The sequence below is a fragment of the Argiope bruennichi genome, chromosome 8, assembly GCF_947563725.1.
Source record: "Argiope bruennichi chromosome 8, qqArgBrue1.1, whole genome shotgun sequence".
In the NCBI taxonomy this organism is placed as follows: domain Eukaryota; kingdom Metazoa; phylum Arthropoda; class Arachnida; order Araneae; family Araneidae; genus Argiope; species Argiope bruennichi.
In genome coordinates, this window is record NC_079158.1 from 56,885,661 (window position 1) to 56,908,073 (window position 22,413).

The following is a 22,413-nucleotide window of genomic DNA, read 5'->3' on the forward strand; positions in this document are numbered from 1 at the left end:
GATGTTTTAGGCAACTAATTTTTGTCGCCAAATTTGGCGACGGGAGTTGGAAACCTTGGCGACAGAGAGGATTTTCTAGAGGGATCCTGATTTCTTGAATTCTCTCCAAGGTTCTGGATTTTTCTAATATGACATAACTTCCTGTTAGTGACGTCACTTCCGGCAGAGAGCATATAAAAACAAGCACGAAAGATTAGGAGTGGTATTGGAGCCTTAGACAGCAAGCAAGCTGTAGGCTGGTGACTGAGCTATTGAATGCGCAGTCTTCGTTAAATAAATAGCTTTATTTATTTTTTTTAAAAGGATTCTGCTTATTGAATTTACTCTAAGCACATCGCAGGAAATTCGTAACAAATTGGCGTCAGAAGTGGGGTCGAATAGTGAAGATAAAGGAAAATGGCTGATCTTCATCGAGAATCTCTGTCGAAACTCACTGTGGCCGCATTGAAAGACGAACTGTCGGCGAGGAATTTGCCCACATCAGGACTGAAAGATAACTTGATCGAACGTCTTCGAGAAGCTCTTGAAAGAGAGCAAAGTTGTGGTGGTATATCCGACAACGTTGGTGAAACGAATGAGCAGAGTAAGAAAGCTGCGGAAGAAAAGCAGAAGGAAGAATCCGCATTGGAAGACAAATTAACGCAACTTTTGTCATTCATGACAGAAATGAAAGCTGGACAAGTTGAAATGAAAACAGAAACGAAAGAAGGACAAGTCGAAATGAAAGCAGGACAAGCAGAAATGAAATCTGAGATGAAGGAAATTAATAACGCCGTGAAGGTAGCCAATGCTAAAGTAGAGGGATTTGAAGGAAGATTAGAAGAAATGGAAAAGAAATTTGAGAAATTGAAGCAAGAAATGGAAGTTCAAGTTACTGAAGAATCAAGAGAGTCCTATGAAACTCCTCAAGAATTTGGATTGGCTGCTGCAAATCAATCTCAAAATGCTCGATATATGCCTGTTGTCAACAGACCCTGTATGAAATTACTGCCGTATGACGGACAAACATCTTGGCAGGTGTATAAGACGCAGTTCGCCATTGTCGCAGAAGCTAATGGCTGGGATCCAATTACCAAAGCTCGCCAATTGGCTTCTTCTCTCCGAGCCGAAGCTGCAGATATACTGAGGACCATTCCCGATAATGAACAGTTAAATTTTGATGCTCTTTCAAGTGCCCTAGAGTTGCGTTTTGGCGAGATATGTCTGAAGGATTATAGCCGACTTCAGTTAAAGACTTGCCAACAAAAACCCAACGAAACCCTTCAAGAGCTCGCAACGGACATTGAAAAGCTGTCCCACCTCGCCTTCTCCGATTGTCCTACTGAAGTAAGAGAGACTTTAGCTGTGCAGTATTTCGTCGATGGCGTCAGAGACGTAGAAATACAAAAAGCACTACGAATGGCGGAAACTAAGGATCTGAAGTCCGCTTTAGTCTACGCGATCAAGTTTGAAGCGGCACAACAAGCATCGAGAAGGGATCGTCACTTTATCAGAGGTGCGGAGGTGAAACGAGATGAGGATCCTTTACTTAAAAATATGACACAACTGTTAGAGGAGTTCCGGGGGATGAAGCAGAGGTCTGGAGAGGAGACAGGCAAATTTAAAAGAAACAACGCCCGTTGCTGGAAATGTGGAGCAGAAGGCCATCTCCAAAGGCAATGCCAGGCTCGCCAAGATCAACGGCCTAGGAGCCTGTCGAGGAATAATACTCAGGAAAAACTAGGTAGTGGCGGTCTCGCGGGGAGGAGGTTGCCAGAGAATGAAAAGCCCCATTTTGAAGTGTTACAAATTTCATCAAGCAGCGAGAATGGACTGTTTATTGAAGCGAATGTAAATGGATTTCCGTGTCGAATGGTCGTTGACACAGGGGCCAATGTCACCATTTTGCGCCAAGATTTAGCACAACAACTTGGCGTAAAAATTCTTCGGACACCGCCCTGCGTTACCCTTCAGACCGTGAAAGGGGATAAAATCCCCATTATTGGCAAGATGCATATAACAATTAAGTTTGGAAATGTGTTATATGGCCATACCGTGTTTGTAGCCGAAATCACTGACATTTTTATACTCGGTTTGGACTTCTTAACAAAACATAATTTTGTAATTGACTTTGAGAATAATGTGCTACGCTCAAATTCGGAAGATGTAGCGTTATTCCAGTTAGGAGCTGTTGAAAGAGAACCGTGTCATCGAATAACTTGTAAAAGTGATATTACTATTCCAGCTCGAATTGAGATGCTTGTAAGAGGGGCCGCTGAGAAAAGTCAAAACTTTCGACATGGTCTAACTGAATTTCCGGACTCTGAAAATTTTCCAAAAGGTGTATTGGTTGCTTCCGCACTGGTAGATCTTTCGAAGGAAACTGTACCAGTCAGAGTTGTTAATCTAACTGGTAATCCTAAAACAATCAGGAAAGGCGACGTATTAGCAACATGTGCTCCAGTCACCTGTATACAGAAACATCCCGAAATCATGTCGAAAAAGCCTTCTAAAGAACTCGAACTGAATCTGTTGAAGCCCACTGAATTGAATGAGGAACAGAAAAGTGTAGCATGGAAGCTTATTGACGAATACGAGGAACTGTTTTCCTGTACATCTGGTGACCTCGGGAGAACGAAATTGGCTCAACATCGAATTGAAACTGGGAATCACTCTCCTATTAAACAGAATCCCCGAAGACTACCAATTGCTAAGACAACAGAAGTTAAAGATCTACTAAGGGACATGCAGGAACGAGATGTCATCGAGCCTTCGTCGAGTCCCTGGGCTTCTCCCATCGTGTTAGCCCGAAAGAAAGATGGATCTACGAGATTTTGTGTAGATTATCGACGGCTCAATGATGTCACAAAAAAAGGACAGTTATCCACTTCCACGAATCGATGACACATTAGACATTCTTAGCGGAAAAAAGTGGTTCTCTACCTTGGATTTGAAAAGCGGTTATTGGCAAATAGAGATACATCCTGAAGACCGTGAAAAGACAGCATTCACGACAGGAGGACAAGGACTTTGGCAGTTTAAGGTCATGCCGTTTGGTCTCTAATGCACCAGCTACCTTCGAACGCCTCATGGAGACAGTGTTGAACGGACTCACTCCTGAAGCTTGCCTTGTTTATTTAGACGACATCATCATTGTAGGGAAAAGTTTCGAGGAACACCTCAGCAACCTAAGGAGAGTATTTGAAAAATTGAAAGAGGCCAAATTGAAGCTAAACCCCTCCAAATGCAACTTATTCCGTCACGAGGTGAATTATCTGGGTCACATAATTTCTGCTGATGGTGTTAGAACTGATCCACAGAAAGTGTCAGCTGTAAAAGACTGGAGGCGCCCTAAAAATGTGCATGAGCTTAGAAGTTTTCTCGGTCTGTGCACATATTACAGAAGATTTGTTAAAGGATTTTCTTCAATCGCGAGACCTCTCCACAGGCTGACTGAAAACAAACAGAAGTTCTTGTGGACAGACGAATGCGAGGAAGCATTTAATAGCTTGAAGGCGGCTCTAACATCGTCTCCCATTCTAGTTTATCCGGATCCCGAAAAGCAATTCATTCTTGACACGGACGCAAGCCATGAAAGTGTCGGAGCAGTTTTATCCCAAGAAATTAACGGCCAAGAACATGTCATCGCATACTGGAGCAAGTGTCTTTCAAAGCCTGAAAGAAATTACTGCGTCACCAGAAAAGAATTACTGGCCATTGTAAAAGCTGTTGAGAACTTTCATAGTTATCTTTACGGTCGGAAGTTTCTGCTCCGAACGGATCATGCGTCCCTGACATGGCTTTTAAATTTTAAGAACACCGAAGGCCAGATAGCTAGATGGATTCAGAAACTTGAAGAGTACGATTTCGAGATCAAATATCGCAAGGGGTCCCTTCATGGTAATGCTGACGCCTTATCAAGAAGACCATGCTCGAATGCTTGTTCTTACTGCACTACAGTCGAGAAGAAATATGACATGATAACACCTGTAATTCGTCAAATAAAGGATTCGGTATCGACACAAATAGACCGTTGGAGCGATAAAGAAGTCAGAGAAGCTCAACTTACGGATCCCGACATAAAACCTATCTTGGAACTTCTTGAATCATCTAGCACTAGACCCAGTTGGCAAGATATCTCCAGCTATCGTCCGGATAGCAAACGCTATTGGGCTCTCTGGGATTCAGTCCATATTCGTAATGGTGTATTATACAGAAAATGGGAGTCTGAGGATGGCAAAACATCAAAATGGCAATTAGTACCCCCACGATCAAGAATACCGGAAGTGTTGGAACAATTACACAGTAGTCCAACCGGAGGTCATTTTGGAATATTGAAGACCATCCAAAAGGTCCGGGAGCGGTTTTTCTGGAGCAAAGTAAGAGATGACGTAGAAAGATGGTGCAAGTCCTGCGATGCATGTGGGGCCCGAAAAGGACCCAAAACACGATGCCGTGGAAAATTACGGCGCTATAATGTAGGGGCACCATTTGAAAGAATCGCGTTGGACATCTTAGGGCCTCTCCCACGTTCAAATGATGGCTACAAATACATCTTAGTTGTCAAGGATTATTTTACCAAGTGGCCCGAGGCTTACCCGATCGCTGATCAAGAAGCTACAACAGTTGCCGAAGTATTACTGCAGAACTGGATTTCTCGCTATGGGACGCCCCTTCAGATGCACTCTGATCAAGGCAGAAATTTCACTTCTGCTGTATTCAAGGCACTTTGTGTCCTTCTTAAGATTGATAAGACACAAACTACCCCCTTACATCCCCAGTCAGACGGCATGGTTGAGAGATTTAATAGAACGATCTTAAACCATCTCTCTATCCACGTTTCCATGAATCAACAAGACTGGGATCGAAAGCTTCCTATGTTCCTGCTTGCCTATCGAAGTGCCGTCCATGAAACCACTGGATTCACTCCCTCCCAGATGCTCTTCGGTCGTGAACTCCGTCTGCCCTGTGATCTCCTGTTTGGGCGCCCTCCTGATGTGCCTTCTTCTCCTGAAGAATATGTCCATGAACTACAGGAACGTTTAGAAAGTGTGCACGAGTTCGCCCGTAATCGGATCGACATCGCAACGGAAAAGATGAAGACCAGGTACGACACGAGAGCTACAGGACATGAATTTCACGAAGGTGACAAGGTTTGGTTTTGGAACCCGATTCGACGAAAAGGACTTTCTCCAAAGTTACAGACAAATTGGGACGGTCCATATACAGTCCTAAAAAGACTAAATGACGTTGTGATTCGTATCCAAAAATCTAAGAACTCAAGGCCTAGGGTAGTGCATTGTGATCGGCTGGCCCCTTATTTTTGTAACTCTAGGGACGAAACTAGCTGATCGAAAGAGCCACTTATATGCTTGTATGTAACTGTGTACTGTCGACCATTGTATATACTTGTAAATAATTTTTACCTATTCAAGGATTGTACTGCCCGGGACGTGCAGTCCTTGAGAGGGGGGCAATGTTACGAATTCTGTAAATTGGTGTAATTTGTCTTATGATAATGAATGTTATATGTATCCCATTGTATTTCAATAGCAAGTCGCCAAATTGGCGAGATATTGGCTCATTGGCGATGTTTTAGGCAACTAATTTTTGTCGCCAAATTTGGCGACATTTCGCCAAGTTTGGCGACGGGAGTTGGAAACCTTGGCGACAGAGAGGATTTTCTAGAGGGATCCTGATTTCTTGAATTCTCTCCAAGGTTCTGGATTTTTCTAATATGACATAACTTCCTGTTAGTGACGTCACTTCCGGCAGAGAGCATATAAAAACAAGCACGAAAGATTAGGAGTGGTATTGGAGCCTTAGACAGCAAGCAAGCTGTAGGCTGGTGACTGAGCTATTGAATGCGCAGTCTTCGTTAAATAAATAGCTTTATTTATTTTTTTTTTTTAAAGGATTCTGCTTATTGAATTTACTCTAAGCACATCGCAGGAAATTCGTAACAATAGTATATTTCCATCAGATTTTGGATGACATACATCAAAATAAAGTTTATATGTCCATTTGCGTGTATATGAACTCAATACCACAAAAACGATCTACTTGAATGAATTTAAGCATGTAATCATCACCTTAAGTTTGTGGATCTGTGTTAAAATGCTTGATTAAATCTTTTAGACTTTCTACTTTAAAAAAAATGTAGATTTATACGTGAATTTGATGAATTAAAAATATACCGGATTAGATAAAGGAAATTATATGGTCTTAAGATCAAAATGGCAGAAAAATAGGATCCATTCGGCCATTATAGGACAAAGTTCAATATAAAATGTGCAGTATTGTGAAAATAAAGAAGAAAATAGAGAAAGAACACTTCATTACTTTGTTATATCAAGACTTATTAAATTACACAATTACAATTTTCGATTACAAATAATTGCAATCTTTAATTAATTAATTTCATTAACATTTAAATTTGATTTCAGTTGTAATATTTTCTACTATTCTTTAACACCTTAATATAGGTTTCTATAATTGTGAAAAATTAAAATTTGTTGAGATAAAAGCTAAAAATTTGCATTTAACTATCTAATTAAATTTTAAGATTCGATTTACTCTCCTGCATTCTATAAAATTCTGGAAAAATATTTTTTCTTTACATCTTTGTATTAAAAGTTTAAAATTTTGATATATTAGATTACAAAAGTATTAAAGTTTTCAAATTTTGTAAAGGTTTCCAGGCTCTTTAATATTTCTTAAGATTCTAACATTTATTGAAACTTAATTATCAATTAACCAATTAATTTTAAATAATTTGTATTCCATACGTGAGGCGCCATCTGGTTGTCAATCTCAGAAAATATATCTAAAATTTCCAGTTATATTTATAAAAATAAAGTATTACTGTGTTTAAAATCTTAGAAGCAGAAAATAAAAGAACTTCTTAAAAATATGCTTTTATTAATATACTAAAAAGTAGGAAACAATTTCTGGAGATTGAAATAAAATTGAAAAGGCTCGAGGAATTGAAAACGATACTAAAAGAAATTGAGCAACATTAGATTTTTTTTTAAAAAGAAAATTTCTAAACATTCGATGAAAATTAAATATACATTGCTACTTTGATTAAATTTCCAATTTATTTAGTACTTATGCTTCCTTTATATTACATTCTCTATTTCTATCAAGGTTCTACAATTTTTCTTTGACCTATAGATTTTCGACAAAAATGCTATTTCCTTCTTTCAATTTCACTAATAAAAATGCTTGAAAAATGTCTCTTAATTCAAATGAAATTTGATTTTTAATTCATCCCTTATCTTTTCTTGAGGTATACGTGAAAAGAATTGTGAAATTTATCAAGGAGGTGGTTTTGAAATCTCTTCTTATCTGATAACAAAGATAACCGTTGAACTAGATATTTCTGAGATGTCTAGTTCAACAATTGTCAAAGATGGACTGATAAATTTCTTCAAGATAACAAGCTTTTATGATAACACCTAAGTAAAAATCGTTGAGGCAAGAGAACGGTATTAAGCAGAACTGATAAGAGGCTATACGGTTTTAATTGAATATATAAAACCAAAAGAAAAAATAAGTGGAACTTCAATGTCATTTTCTTGCTGAAAGGTTGATTGAAGACCGGTTACAGATAAAATTTTGGATACACTTTATTTTTTAAAATAGAGAAATTCCAGATTTATGAATTTATTATTTTTCTCAAATTTTATTTTATAACAAAAACAAAGTGAATCAAAACCGATGTTCAATAATTTACAACTAGGCCCCAATACCTAACCAAGCAGTAATAGCATAGGAATGTGTAATTGTGAAGGCAGCATAGGATCGCCATTATGGTTGTGACAGGAAAGCAACTGGCAATAAAGCTGAATCAATTTTCTTCAAGAACAAAACTGCTTTCCCAAGGAATGATGTAGCCCATACAACCGAAAATACTCTAAATTATTGCTACAATATCTTCGCAATATTATGATGGATTTAAAATATCGAACAGAATCGTAGGAAAATTGTACATTATCTTGTTCCAATAGGATCCATTTGGAGGGTGTGGGTGAAAATTCGTAAACAACATGGAAACACAATTTAGCTTCAACATTTGACTTGTGACAGTAGTTTTTATCACAATACCAGACAAATACCTACTGCCATACCTGCTGGAATCAAGACTCGATAAGATCAAATAGCTGATGAGAGAGAGTTGTGGTCCAGCTAGCATTGTGGGAAATTGTTTCTTCGGATCATACATAATGGTTTTATAACTCGACTAGAGAAACTAATAGATATTCTTTGGAGTAGTTTTTTAAAGTTATATTTTGATAATTATTGACCGCAACATGATATTTTGCAACATTTAATGCTGTACAAGTGTTAGTATTTTCATGACTTCACTGCCGCAGCTGTCTTGCAAACATCGTCTTTCGCATTTGAAAACCACGTGTTTCCATGTAAAAATCTCGTCGCTGCTAAAGTCTCACTTTACTGATTGGGAAATGTACTTATCCTGTGAATTTATTCATTAACTATGCAGCAATTTGCGCCATTCCTGAACAGCGACCTATTTTAAAAGAGAAATTAATAACCTGATGCCATTCAGTATTTGCTTCATTAAAGTAAAACTGTGATACTTTATATTTTGAATGAAAAACTCTATTAGTATTTATTTTATGCAATAATTGAATTCCGACCAGTCAAATGCGTAAGACAGCTGGCCGAAGGGCACCCTGCGGATGATTAAAATTAGTGTATTAGTGATGATAAGTATATTTGCTAAATAAGTGAATTTATAAAAAAAATATTCTATAAATTTAAAATTTTAGGACTAAAATGTGTAGTTGCATTGTATTATCATTATTAAATAAATTTGAACTATAATTATTCATTTATTTTTAATATATTATAATATTAATTATTGATTTAATTTATTTAATTGGCTATGCACTACTAAACAGACCCTTAGAAATATTTTTAAATTTTATATTGGTTTAAGTTTATTATTTTCTAAGGAATATTTCATAATAATTAAAAGCTTTAATAGTAAGTCAGAAAATTGTTTATTTGTAATTGTGGTTAATAATTCAAGTATTAATAAATGAATAAATAAAAGCATATGTATTTTCACAAAGTTATTAAGACGAAAGATTAAACACGAATAAATCATTAACATGTTGAATCAGTTAAAAATGTAATATTAAATTAATTTAACAAATATTTATTAAAACGAGGAACCTCATAATGTATATTATCTGGTTATTAATGCAAATCCATATAATCATAACTGATTATATATATTTTAGTTTTTTTTAAAGATTTTTAAAAGTTTAAAGGTATTTTTCGAATTTTCTGTATAAATGATTAACATAATATTAACATTTTTTTAATATATTGAAGCAGCTGATCTGAAATAATTTCACTACACTCTGTTTTTCAATGTTTAATACAGACTCTTTCATTAATAGAGCATAGAACTCTCCCTTTTATTTATAGCACATACGTCTTTTTATAGCTGAAAAAATATTATGTCTGAATGTCAGATTTTTTATTTTTTTAAAAAAAGGAGAAGAAATATTGGCACTATGGCGCCTGTAAGTTTTTACTATATCATTTACCTGTTATGTAATGAAACTATTTTCCTCTCAAACAATTTCTTCCGTCCGTAGGTTTGCGACCTTGACCTATGTATTATCAAAATTAATTTGATGGCAACACCTCCTAATCGTTGAATAGACGGTAAAATAGTAATAAATGTGTATTGGTAATTTGAGATAGCGGCTCGTTTGAAAAAGACTATTTTCAAAAAGCTTTATCATTCGGTTTTTAATTCATATCTATAAGAGACGTAGTATTTTTTTTATTGTGTGTGTGGCCGATGGAATGGCGTCACATAAAGATCCGTTAATCTATCAATGGATCGATCAAAGTTTTTATTAGTAACTTCCCCGCACACCGTACAATGTTCGCAAAAGGTCAGAAGTAAAGTATTACATTCATCAGGTTCAGAATTGTGTGACGCTATGATAATCTTTTTTTCTATTCGGGACATTCTTTTTTTTATGGTCTGGTACAGCTTGTCAGGAAAAGATCACTTTGCAGATGGATTACCCCAAGATGTACCGACAACGGAAACATTTTCCTGATACAAAAGTATTTATAGAAAAAAATACTTCGTTTTTTAAAACTAAAAACGATGCATTTAATATGGAAAATTAAATGGAGTCATCTTTTTTTTTTTTACTTCTTCATAAGCGAAGTATATAAAGTTAAATCATTATGTTTTTTTAGTTTAACCCTTCTTTGTATGACTTTTTTTTGGGAAATAAATCGTGGTGATATAATTCATGCTCTAGATTAAAGAAAAAATATTTAAAAATATCCTCGGATACAGGGTAGTTATAATTAAACTTTCACTTTCAAATGGTCATAAAAAGAAAATTACTGGACCAAATATTATCAAATTTGTTAATAATTTAAAGGAGGTCATGGAAATTTCTTTTCTGCCAAAAAAAAGTTCAAAAACACACCACCAGGAGTGAAATGACGCTGTATCAATATTTATAAGCAAAACTGGACATGGAAACATCGATTTAAGTTGTTGTGTAATGTAATTTAAGTTGTTGTAATCTTTTCTGAAACATGTTACAAAGTATGTTCAATGTGTGGTATCTCAAAAGCACTGTTTATGATGATAATCTAAACAATTTGAAGGAAATGAATGATGCGATGCACCGACACGTGCGTTACATTCCTCCTGATATGTTAAGAGCTACTTTTAAGAATGCAGTAATGCGATTTAACTTGCTTTTAGAAAAGGGTGGGTGCAACGTTGAACATGCTTTGTAACACTTATTGTATAAATATTGATACAGAACCATTTCCCTTTGGTGGTAAGGCTTTGACTTTATTATTTTTTTTTTGCCGGAAAAGAAATTTTTATGACTTCTATTAAACTATTACCAAATTTTATAACATTAGGTTCAGTAGTTTTTCTTTTATGACTATTTGAAGGTGGAACTTTAATTATAACCACCCTATATAATATAAAATAATTAAAAAAAACAGTATGATGGAAATATCCATCATCAAGCAAATTTACATGTTAAACAGTACAAAATATTTAAGAAATCGCACATTTCTTCCAACCATAACAAACAGCGGAATGACATGTTCAAACCCGCTATAATGAGAGTGTTTTTTGACATCTATGTTCCTCATTGCGCAATAGTCGTGAAAAAGTTGCAAGCAACAGCCAATTTACAATACATCTGTTTTGAATACAATTTTTTGTTCACTAAATGTTATGATGGAAAATTGCAAAGAAGAGTTAAATATAGCACTCGACCAAAAAAATTCCTCCTAGAGATTTTAATAAATATCCACTCTGTAAATCTAATTAGAATTCAAAAATACCAGTCTTGGAATTATGTTGTTTGTCTTCGAACACTATAATTCAAAGACACTGCAAATTTGATAAATATATTAGGCATATCATAAAAATGATAGATTTCTATAACATTTCAGTCGAAAGAGGACAGTAGGAAGTTTGTTTGTCCGTCCTTCTGTATGTATATAAATGCTATTACTCCAAACCCCAACGAGCTAGATAGAGCAAATTTAGAACACATATTCATCATTTAGACTATATTTATATCAAGTTTTGGAGCAAATCCATCATACAGTTGAATGTTTGTGGTGTGTAATATATTTTTATGAATGTTTATGATAATTTATTCATAAATTCACGCAATCAAAAGCAAATAATATCGATTTATATTTGATAAAATCTTTTGCAGGCTTATGAGCAAGCAACTTATATACGTTTGAATAATCAATAATTTCACAGCTTGTACAAGTCATTATTCACATTTTTATCAATGCGTCCACTGTTATGTTTAAGTTTCACACATTCTTACTAATTTGACAATTGATAGAATTTTTCTTTTCTTCATAAAGAGGTCAATTATCGTGACTTTTCGGTTTATAATGTCATCAGGGCTTTAAGTAACACTTAAGGCTGGCCCATACCAGGCAATAAAACACTTTTACTGTCAATTTTTTATATGTTCTTCTTTTCTAAAAAAAGCAAAATAGCATAACATAAAAGTTTTAATAAAATATATCTTATGGAATCCAGGGTTCAGTTTGCATCCTAAGCATGTATATAATTTTACTTTCAAATATGACAAATGGGATTCAGAAATGATTGCCATGTGGTATGGGCCAGAAGAAGGGCCCTAATCAAGGTAAAATTATAGGGTTTGAAATGTCGATTACGTCGTTTCGTGAAGGTGTGCTTATCCTGCCGTATCTTGAAGTGGTGTTCTGCATTTACCGCTACTGTTTTACTTTGCATTTGTAGATAATGGAAACTAAGCAAAGGTTTTAAAAAAAGGGAAAATTTGGGATTGATTTTTTTATTTTCGATTTATTCATTCTTTTTAATTTTCTCATAAAAAATTAGAACGTTTGAAAATTTGTTCAATTTTTACATTTCAGATATTCTCGAGTTCGAAAAAGACATTTTTATAAATATGTCTGTCTCTGCGAATTGAATAATAGGAAAGTGCTTTGAACTTGAAGGATGAAACTTGATACGTGAAATTTACATAAAATTTTTAGATATCTATAAGATTTTGAACAAAATTATTTACAATATGTATCTAATTAGTTTTGTATGGGTTTCCATATAAAGATATGTATTTTTGTAGATATGCATTTATATGGGTTTCCATATAAATACATATCTACAAAACACAAGGACCTATATAATTAAAATTTAGTCTACAGATTTAGTATTTAAATTTCAGAACCATATTAAATTTTGAATGAAATATATCAAAAAGTTGAATGCCTGTAGGTCTGTTCTTTGTTTGACTGTAAATGCAATCACTCGCAAAACCAAACGACTTAGATAAAGGGATTTTAGTACACAGTTTTAACATTTAAAGTAAGCAGAAACTGTCCTTGCTTAGCTCGGACAGCTGGATAATCATACACCTGAATTATCGAAATGATAAGCAGTATTCTTGAGTTGAAAAATGAAATCTGGCATTGAGAGTATTTGGTTTGGAATAAAGCCAGAAATAATACAGAGCTAGGTACTATTGATAGAAAATAGTGTATTTTAACTATTTTTATGGAAACCCATTGGTTTTAACTTATCCAATCTAAAAAAACAATAATGAAATATTAAAGGCTTATTTTTACTGGATTGTAAAAGATAAATGTTTCCTGTGCTTAAACTTTTAACAAGTTTGTTTTCATATTTTTGTTAAATTCGATTATTTAAAATAAAATGTAATACATGATTGTATCAAGTATAATTTCAAATATTTAGTTTCTAATATGCATGAACATTAAATTAAAATATAGTGAATATTTAATCTTATATTTTAAAATTGTTGTTATGCTTAAATTATTGATATGTATTGCATTTTTACTCACAGTTAGAACAAATTTACTTATATTTTTGACAATATATGCATAACCATATATTTTTCACATTTAGTGCAATAATTATTAGAATGAATTTTTAGGAATAACTTTTATAAAACGTTTGAATGAAAATAATCTTAGATAATATAATTCAGATTTAAAACACTTTGACTTGCCACTAATCAGTCGTAACTGAAGGAGACTTTTATATTGCAAAGGGCAGATACTGATATTAAAAAAATTCATGCACACATTATACATTACATCTTCATCAATAAAGAATCGCAATTTGTATGATAGTTTTATTTTTCATTCTTACTTTTATTTTCTTTTTAAGAACTTCTATAAATATGAAAAAAAATTTTAATTTTGCTCACTATTAAAAATACTTTATTCATCAAATGAATCTACATTTCAGATAAATTAGTTTCTTATCCATTCTTATAAATTGGTTTTTCTTTTCCAGTGCGCCATTTGTATCAGTGCCAAAGCAACCATGCAAACTTTTCCATGTGGTCATCGCGTCGTGTGCCGAAAATGCTTCGTCAAGACCATCCAGATGGCCGTGTCCCAGAGACTGTTACCGCTGCGTTGCGTCATATGCCGTGCCAAGATTCTTAGGTTAAAGCAACTCTCCCCGAGCAACAAGAACAAAAGCCAACAACACCAGCAACAACAAGAACATGGCAGCGGCGACGGCCATCATGGCTTTCAGCAGTCGCCACTCGCCAATCCACTTCCAGATGGCCAACTTCTGCAGCGTCATATCCGTAGACCTCCATACTTAGTTAATAGTTCCATCTTGTACCCCATGTCTTCGCATCGCAGAGCAGCGAATCTTCGACAAAGGATGGCCTTCAAACCACCGAATCTCTTGTCGATACCGGAGAGTGAGGAACTGGATCTTGTGAATGCTGTCCAGGACAGAGAAGTTCTTTGTCCAGACTTCGGGAATATTGAGAAAAAGTGGTCAGAGAAGGAGATTTTGAAGGCACAACTCAACGCGAAAGATCAGTTGGGTAAGGCTGACCATTACCAGGTGGCCAAATGGTTGTCGAAATTCCGTCAGTTCAAGCCACCTTCCATTTTGAAAGGCATAAGGAACAGGTGGAAGAAGTAAAATTCCATATTTGTTGTTTGTTTTATGTTGCAGCAATACATGTCTTGGCTAATCGTGCAATAACAATGTGATAACTGTGTTAATGTGACTAACAACACGATGTTTCCCTTTGTAAAATCCATTCCTCGGTTTGTCATTCATTTGCTTCAAAAGACAGCCATTTTTCATGCAAATTTCTTTACTTTCATTCTATTAAGTTCTTATTTTATGCAATAGTTAAAATTATGAAAAGGAAATTATTATTCACACGAATATTTCGCATCGGTTAAATATATATTGACATCTATTCAGAAATAAAACTAAAAATTATTTACTTTTTAAAAAGTTCTTTTTTTTTTTTCGAATTCCGTTTCTCGCAAGAAAAAAAAAGTGAAATTCTGATACAATCAGAATTCCCATTTATGTCTTCTATTCTTATAGGAAATCAACAGCTAGGATTCTAGAAAATCTCATAACAATAGAAAAATAATTTATAATTAGATGAAAAGTGTAAAATATAAAATCACTTAATAAATTTACATATAAATCTAATAAATAGATTATCTCTCTTTCTCTCTAAATCATTTTTGAGTCATTTCATAATAGAATTTTAAAAAACAAACCGAGAAAATTTGTAATGTCTAAGAGGAAAAATTAGCATCGGAATTTGTATTGACATGTATTTTTTTTATCATTTTTTTCGAACAGAATTTTTCTGGGCGTGCTGTTTGCTAAATGGATGCCTTTGGCGGTGCCTTTAATTTTCTAGAATAGGTAAAATATAGATGCTTTTATTTTCTGATTGATAAAAGATAACTCAGAATTTTTTTACAAAATAATTGTGAAATTTTCGTTTTCGTATCAACATTGGGCTTGACAAAAGAAACAGTTGGTGCACTTAACAAAGATGAAAAAAAATCCTTGTTTTGAATTTTTTTTCTAAAAATGAGTGGCATTAATCATGTTTTTGAAACGGCATAAAATTATTTAAGTCGTAGAAAAGCCCAATGTTCTTATTTAATAACTTTGATTTTGTTGAAAAAAAAGGTTTTTTTTTTTTGTATAGTTTTGTTTTGCCAACTTTGATCCCAATAATTTCATTTGAAAAAGTAAATTTTAAATTTATTCGCTCCAATTTTAAATAAATATGAATATAGTCTTGGTACTTGGAACGTACAGGGAAAGGTTTTATGAAGAATTTAAGAGTCTCGCTAATCTGAATCAGATGAAATTCAATTTTACTTGAATTCAAAAGTAAAGTATCAAATTGAAAACTTAGAATTTCGGAAGTTAATGAAATGAGCTTATCAGATCGTATTAGTAAATTTTTTCATTAACTAAAATTCACTTATGTAACATATTTCTTATAAACAATATTATATACACTTACCTGGTTATACTTTCATCGCAAATACAATTAAGTGAGCAGAGTAATGAGTAAAGACAGTGAGTGGTGACGCAGGAATAAATGGTGATCAACACATTATGGGATGCAATGGGAAAGTTTTTTAATTTGTTAAATACAACTCTGATGCTGATCACCAATACATTTGGGGATAGCTTATACGAAACATATAAGGGATTACCTAGTTATACTTTCATCGCAAATACAACTAAGTAAGCGGGATAGTTAGTAGGGACAGTGAATGGCGACAGTGACTGTACAACGATGAATGACCAACACATTATGGAATGCAATTGGAATTTTTTAAACTTGTTAAATACAATTCTGATGCTGATTTCCAATACGTTTGGGGATATCTTATATGAAACGCCTAAGAGATTCGAGTCACAACTAAGGAATACCTGATTATACTTTCATCGCAAATACAATTAAGTTAGGATAGTAAGTAGGGTCAGTGAATGTCGATACTGATTGAGCAATAAAGAATGGCCAACACATTACAGAATTCATAGGGAAATTTTTTTAGCTTGCTAAACGCAACTCTGACGGTGATTACCAATACATTTGGGGATAGCTTATACGAAACACTTAAGGGATTCGAGTCCAGCCCAATATTTTGTGAAATGCTTCAGTTGCCTATATTTCTTTAATATGGATCTCTGTAATGTCGTTTAAAATAATGCCAACGGAAAGTTGTAGAACTATTATGACTTTTAGGGACTTGTATGCTTCTTAATGCGCTTATTTACACTTCCGAAAAAGATGATAAAAATACATAAATAAAAATAACGTCATAGGCAATGCATTTTTAATATGATACTTATAGGCTGCTTTCTATTTGTAAACTGCTCGAGGAGATATCCTTGATTGGAAAATTTTACAAACCATGTACAGACTGTGGCGGACTTTCAGTTAGCCATAGCCATACAACTACATTTTTGCCGCCAGGCTGAGAGAGGTCCACAAGCAGGTTGATTAATAGATTTTATTTTTCTAGTTGCCAAAGAAATAAATATTTGAATGATAATATAATAATTGATATAACAATAACACTCACTTTACCAAGTATAATTAGTCATCCTCTTATTTGTTTCATTATGTTCACTTAATTATCAGAATATTAATATCTAAAGTCTGTTACAATAATATTTTGTACAAAGTGAATGCCAGACAGTTTGGAGACATAATGGATATATAAAAACAAATGCATATTCATAAAGTTGGTAAAATTATTAACATAAAATAAAAAAATTAACATTTAAAAAAAGTGCTGAAACTAAATTGACAATTTTTTTAACAAAGGGCGTCATAATGTGCTTTGTTTGGGGCCGTAAAAATACCTAAATCCGCCATTGTCTACAAGCAGATAGCTGAACCTAGAGCTTCTAAATTTAGCTACTATTTATTTTTTGGTAGCATATGCTCTTTAATAAACGATTTTATAAAACTATGATTAATGTTTTTATTAAAAATTAATCGAAAGGTTAAGGTTTCTCCTTAATTACTTCAGAACATATAATCGCATAAAAATCACTTTTATACCACTTTAAAATTACAATCAAATTAGTTTCTCAGTGATATAGCTTTTACTCTTTATTTTCTAATTTAAAAAATTTAACATTTATAAATTAATTTCTAATATATAAAAATTAAATCATTTCATTGAGTAAACACACAAGCTTTGCAGTGAGATTAAAAGCATTTGTAGTGAATGTGTTATCATTATTGTATTTAAGAATAAATTGTTAAAAAATTGTATAAAGATAGATGGAATAGATTTAAGATCAATATCCAGAAGCCAAAGTTGAGTTATTGTGGAGGGATTTCTCGCCAAATGCAATGGTAACAATTTTTTATTGCAACCCTGAAAGATATTTGTTGCCATCTTTGATAGCCATCCAAGACAGTGGACTCTTGGCAAGTTTTTGAACAGTTGGCACGATTTTGAGGTGTCGGGTGAGAAACTGGGCGTTATATATAAATAAATCAATCACAAAATTTTAATATGAACGAATGTATGAATAACAGTAAGAAACCTTTATGAAAACGTAGACAACTGCCATCGAAACTTTCATTAATTTTCCCTGGAAAAAACAACACTATAAATTTTAAAAAATGACTGATGAAGAAAATGAAAAATGTTATATTTTTGTATTCATGACTGAAATCCCTATATTTTAATGTTGTGAAACTCATAATGTAAATAATGTTGAACAAAGTTAATTGTAACTTTTAGTGACAAAATGAACTCATGGCGAACTGTCACTCATGGAACTCGAATCATACAGTAATAAAACTGAAGAATGAAAAGAATGGATTGAAAAAGGTCATTCATCTAAGAAATGATGACTTGTAAAAACAGAAGACAATGAATTATGATTAGATTAACGAGACTCTTGAAAAAAACCCATTTTTTTTTTTTTCAAATTCTTATCAAAATTCTTAACATTTTTTTTCTTTTGTATAACTTTAATGTGAAACAAAACTAACTTAATTCCATTTTATTGATTAATTATCAAATGTCTGAAGTCAAACGAATTGTTCCAAGAAACTAGAGCTGCTTTGCTTTTAAGATTGTAACTTAAGCAATACAAAATGGCGAAAAGCGTACCAAAGCGATTTCTTCAACTAATACAGAATTCATTTGTATTGGATGTATATAATTGCTGATTGCGAAAAAGGCAGCCTTTTAAAAACTATACATAGTATTTTTATTGTAGGATTATGCATTTCATAAAATCATGTTTACAGTGCCTTGTATAAAAGGCACCATGAGTAGATGTAATGTGTTGTATTGTAACTTCTTATTTTAACATAATATCGTCGTCATCACTCATAATGTTTTGTATGGTATAATGTCAACCATTGAACTTGTGTCTTGATATTATAATATCTGTATCTTAGTAGAATTTGTATTAATGTAGTCTGAAAATATTGCTTCCATGTGTATATTTTTTTGTTTTTCGAAGTGTTTCGATTTTTTTTTAAATTCTTTATCTGTATATGTTTTATATAATGATTTACAGTTAAATTTTAATTATTTTTAGTTGAATGCATTAAATGTAAACATTTATTCCAATAGTTTGTTTTTTCATCCATGCTTTAAAGAAAAATTTGGGATATTTTTTTTTCCATTTTTAAAACAATCACCCAACACATACGCCTCCTGGTAAACAGTATTAAGTCAAAGAAAGCATTGATTCGGTGACTTGATGGCATCTAATGTTGATATTTCGTTTATTTGATGCATCTCACTAATTTTATCCAGAATGACTTTTTAACAAAATGCAGGCTAATTTTCAAATTCAATAAAGGTACTAAACCAGGGAAAGATTTTATTTATTTATTTTTGTAATTCTTCGAAAACTTTCATCCTATTTTTTTAAGGATGCACACACATATAAAAGTTGCAGAAATTGAAATCTTATTGTTCTTTTTTGTTAGATTTTTCTAAAACAACATGCTTTTTTCCATATATGTTTGAGTGAAATGTTGAATTTTTTTTATAAAAAGAAAATAAACATGAAATGAATCATTTAAATTACTATGATTTTACCCAACTTGTCTTTGTTAATGAATTCAAAAGAAAATATTTTCTTATAATGAAATAGACGATAAAATTACCTCTTATTCGTACGTTATAGTACATAGAAAAAAAAATTCCAAAAACAGAAAGAAAACATTAGAAATTATCTTGGCAGTTTTTGTTACGTAGAAGTTTTGTCTTGAACTATACATATAATACTCTTAAGAATCGTAAATATCGTCTTTATTTCGTTATCGATTTACAAAAAACTGGAGAAAAATGCTTATTTAATAGAACATTTTATTGCCAAAGGAATTTTTAAACTTAAAAAAACAATATTTATATGCGTTCAAGTTTCTCCTAATTAAATTAAAATGCTTTAATAAAAAATAAGTTAATTTGATTATAGAGTGTTTAATTCATTTCTTTTGTAAAAATTAAATACATCCGCGTCATTAAAAAATTATTTCATTTCCATATCTGGAAAGTATTTGAAGAAAGAAATTCGTATTGCCAAGCAGTTTTTAAAAACAAAGATAACTTTTATTAATTTGAAAAGCAAAGATGATTTTTATTAAAGCCAATGCTTGAGCTGACAATATTGGAATAAATTTATTCACCATTTTTTTTTTTTTTTTTAATTTCTCAACAGAATTCGGAACGAATTATTCTTGTTCTCAGTTTGCTTTTATTCTAATTCTTTATATCCGATAGCATACTTCAGAGGAATGCAGCAAAATTTATCGTTTTGAAGGCGAATAACTTAAAACAGCAGGGAGTGGGTGGTCTTGCCATCTTTCACTTTCGAAACTCATATTCATATTTCCCTTTTTATTACCGTCTCGAAATGGAGTTCTAAAAATAGAACGAGTTTCGCAGTATTCATTTAGAATCAGAAATATTTTCTCCTGCTGTATGTCCCTTGTTGAAAGAAATGCCAAACGAATGACGGAGTTCGTTAATCAATAGTAGGTACTACTTTCTTCTTTTTTTTTATAGAAGTGAAAGATCGTTAAAGGAATTTTGCCATTTTCCAAAATTTGATGGTAGTGAAATTTTAATTCCTGTATATGTTTGTAATGCTCTTTTAACTATTTCATGTGCTTTACACCGTTGTAGCTGAAATTTATCTGTTACATTAAACTGAGCACATCTCTGTGGTATCTTGGACTTTAATATACGCCATTACTTTCCAAAATAGTCAAATTCAAATAACTGCAAAATTTTCGATTTTGTTTTGAAATGATTTCTTTTGCAAATATTTTTTTTTGTCATAAGTTTGCATTTTATTTTCTTGATTAAAACTGTAGATTATTACGATAAATATTATCTGAATTTTTTTTGAAAAGCTCATGTCTTTCTGTTCTTGCCTACTGTCACTATGTGTATTATTATAATTCTTGTTGTTTTCAATCCTGCTGTTTACAGTAAGTGCGTTGTATTTGAAATAGCGAACAAAATCTGTGTGTGTATGTTACATAAGAAGCTGTCATTTCGTAGTTGTAACATTTGTATTGTGTACATAAAAATGAATATAGTCATAGTTTAGTATGATAAATAAAAGAACATTTAAACATGATATTATTTTGTCTTATTCATATTGCCTTTACCAGACATTTTATTTTAAGCGATCCTTAATGCAAGCATTGAATGCTAACAGAATCAACATTGTAAAGCATTGTTACCTTAGTATTTCTAAACCTAAAATATTAAAAATAATAACAAATGTTCTAGATTCTTTTATTCATTTATTTATTGAGATGAATAAACAACATAACACTTTTGTAGTCTTAAATTAAAACATTGCAACAATCAAGGAAAAAAAAAACCTTTTTAATCAGCGTCAACGGTAAATTTAAGATTTTTTGAGTATGATTACACATTTTAAAATCATACCAAATAACAAAGAAGTGAAAAATCATCTTATATTATACAAAGTGACCAGAATGTCTTTAGAAAAAATTATTGTAAGAAAAAGTATTATAATTTGGCATCTGATTGTTTAAATATATTTTAAATTCGTTTATAAGATTTTAATAAAAACACTTTTGTCAGTACATTTCAGTGTGAATAACCTTGATAATTCGAAGGATATCAAGATTGTATTCCAGTTGTTGCCAATTGCCCAACGTTTCGGGTATTACGTTAAAAACAACATCTGTGATCCGAACTTGTGTAATCAACATCTGTGATCAATATCTTTAACTAGAGGTGTAAATATTCTGACTTATACAACCCCAAATTGACATTGAACAATAACGGTCAATTAAAATTCATAAACGAAGAATACATAGAATTGTTTTCTTCTTTGACGTCGTTTTGATAACAATCGAAAGTAAAATTACTATTTCGATATCAATAAACATTAATAGTTGATTGGACTAAAAGAATTAAGAACATAACTATTTCTTGGTAAAAATTTTGCAATATTATATTGATTGGTTCTTACGTAATAACTTTTTGTGTCAGGGAAAGACTTTATAATCACCCTGTATTTAAATCGTTGGTCGTAACATCCTAAAATAAGAAATGTTTATTTTATGTATCGAGCGTTTACAATCTGCACATTAAAACGCAGAGTCATACGCCGATAATATCATAAGAATCTTCAACTATATTATTCAAGTTCAGAACATCAAAATTTCCCAGTGGAAAACTCCATTGCCAGATTCCAAAAGTGAATCAAAAAATATTCAACATTTAAGGTTTTTTTTTTTTTTTTTTTTTTAATAATGAATATTTCATCTTTCATTTTAGTAGAATTTTTTTTCAAAATATTGTGAGGAAAAATAGTGAATGGTGAAAATAGTGAAAAATAGCAATTAGGCGTCTTTTTTTAACAACTTTTTAATGAATAAAAAGAAATTCCAAATGGTGTATTGGTTTTCGCACTTGCACTAAGACTGGTTGCTGATACTGATATAAATATGATTTAAAAGTGGAATTTCACTTCTTTAAGAAGACATATTGATGAGATATATTGGTGGCCTTGAT

At 32.4% G+C, this 22,413-nt stretch overlaps 1 protein-coding gene across 2 annotated transcripts in view; it reads left to right on the forward strand.

Annotated features, from left to right (window-relative positions):
* The window catches only part of LOC129980901 (uncharacterized), a 78,171-nt gene extending 57,173 nt beyond the window's left edge, over window positions 1-20,998 (forward strand). For both annotated transcript variants that reach the window (XM_056091374.1, XM_056091373.1), the window contains one exon: window positions 13,856-20,998. In XM_056091374.1, the coding sequence (XP_055947349.1) occupies window positions 13,856-14,509 (654 nt within the window). In that variant the 3' untranslated portion in view covers window positions 14,510-20,998. The remainder of the gene's footprint in view (window positions 1-13,855) is intronic.
* Window positions 20,999-22,413: the final 1,415 nt, after the last annotated feature.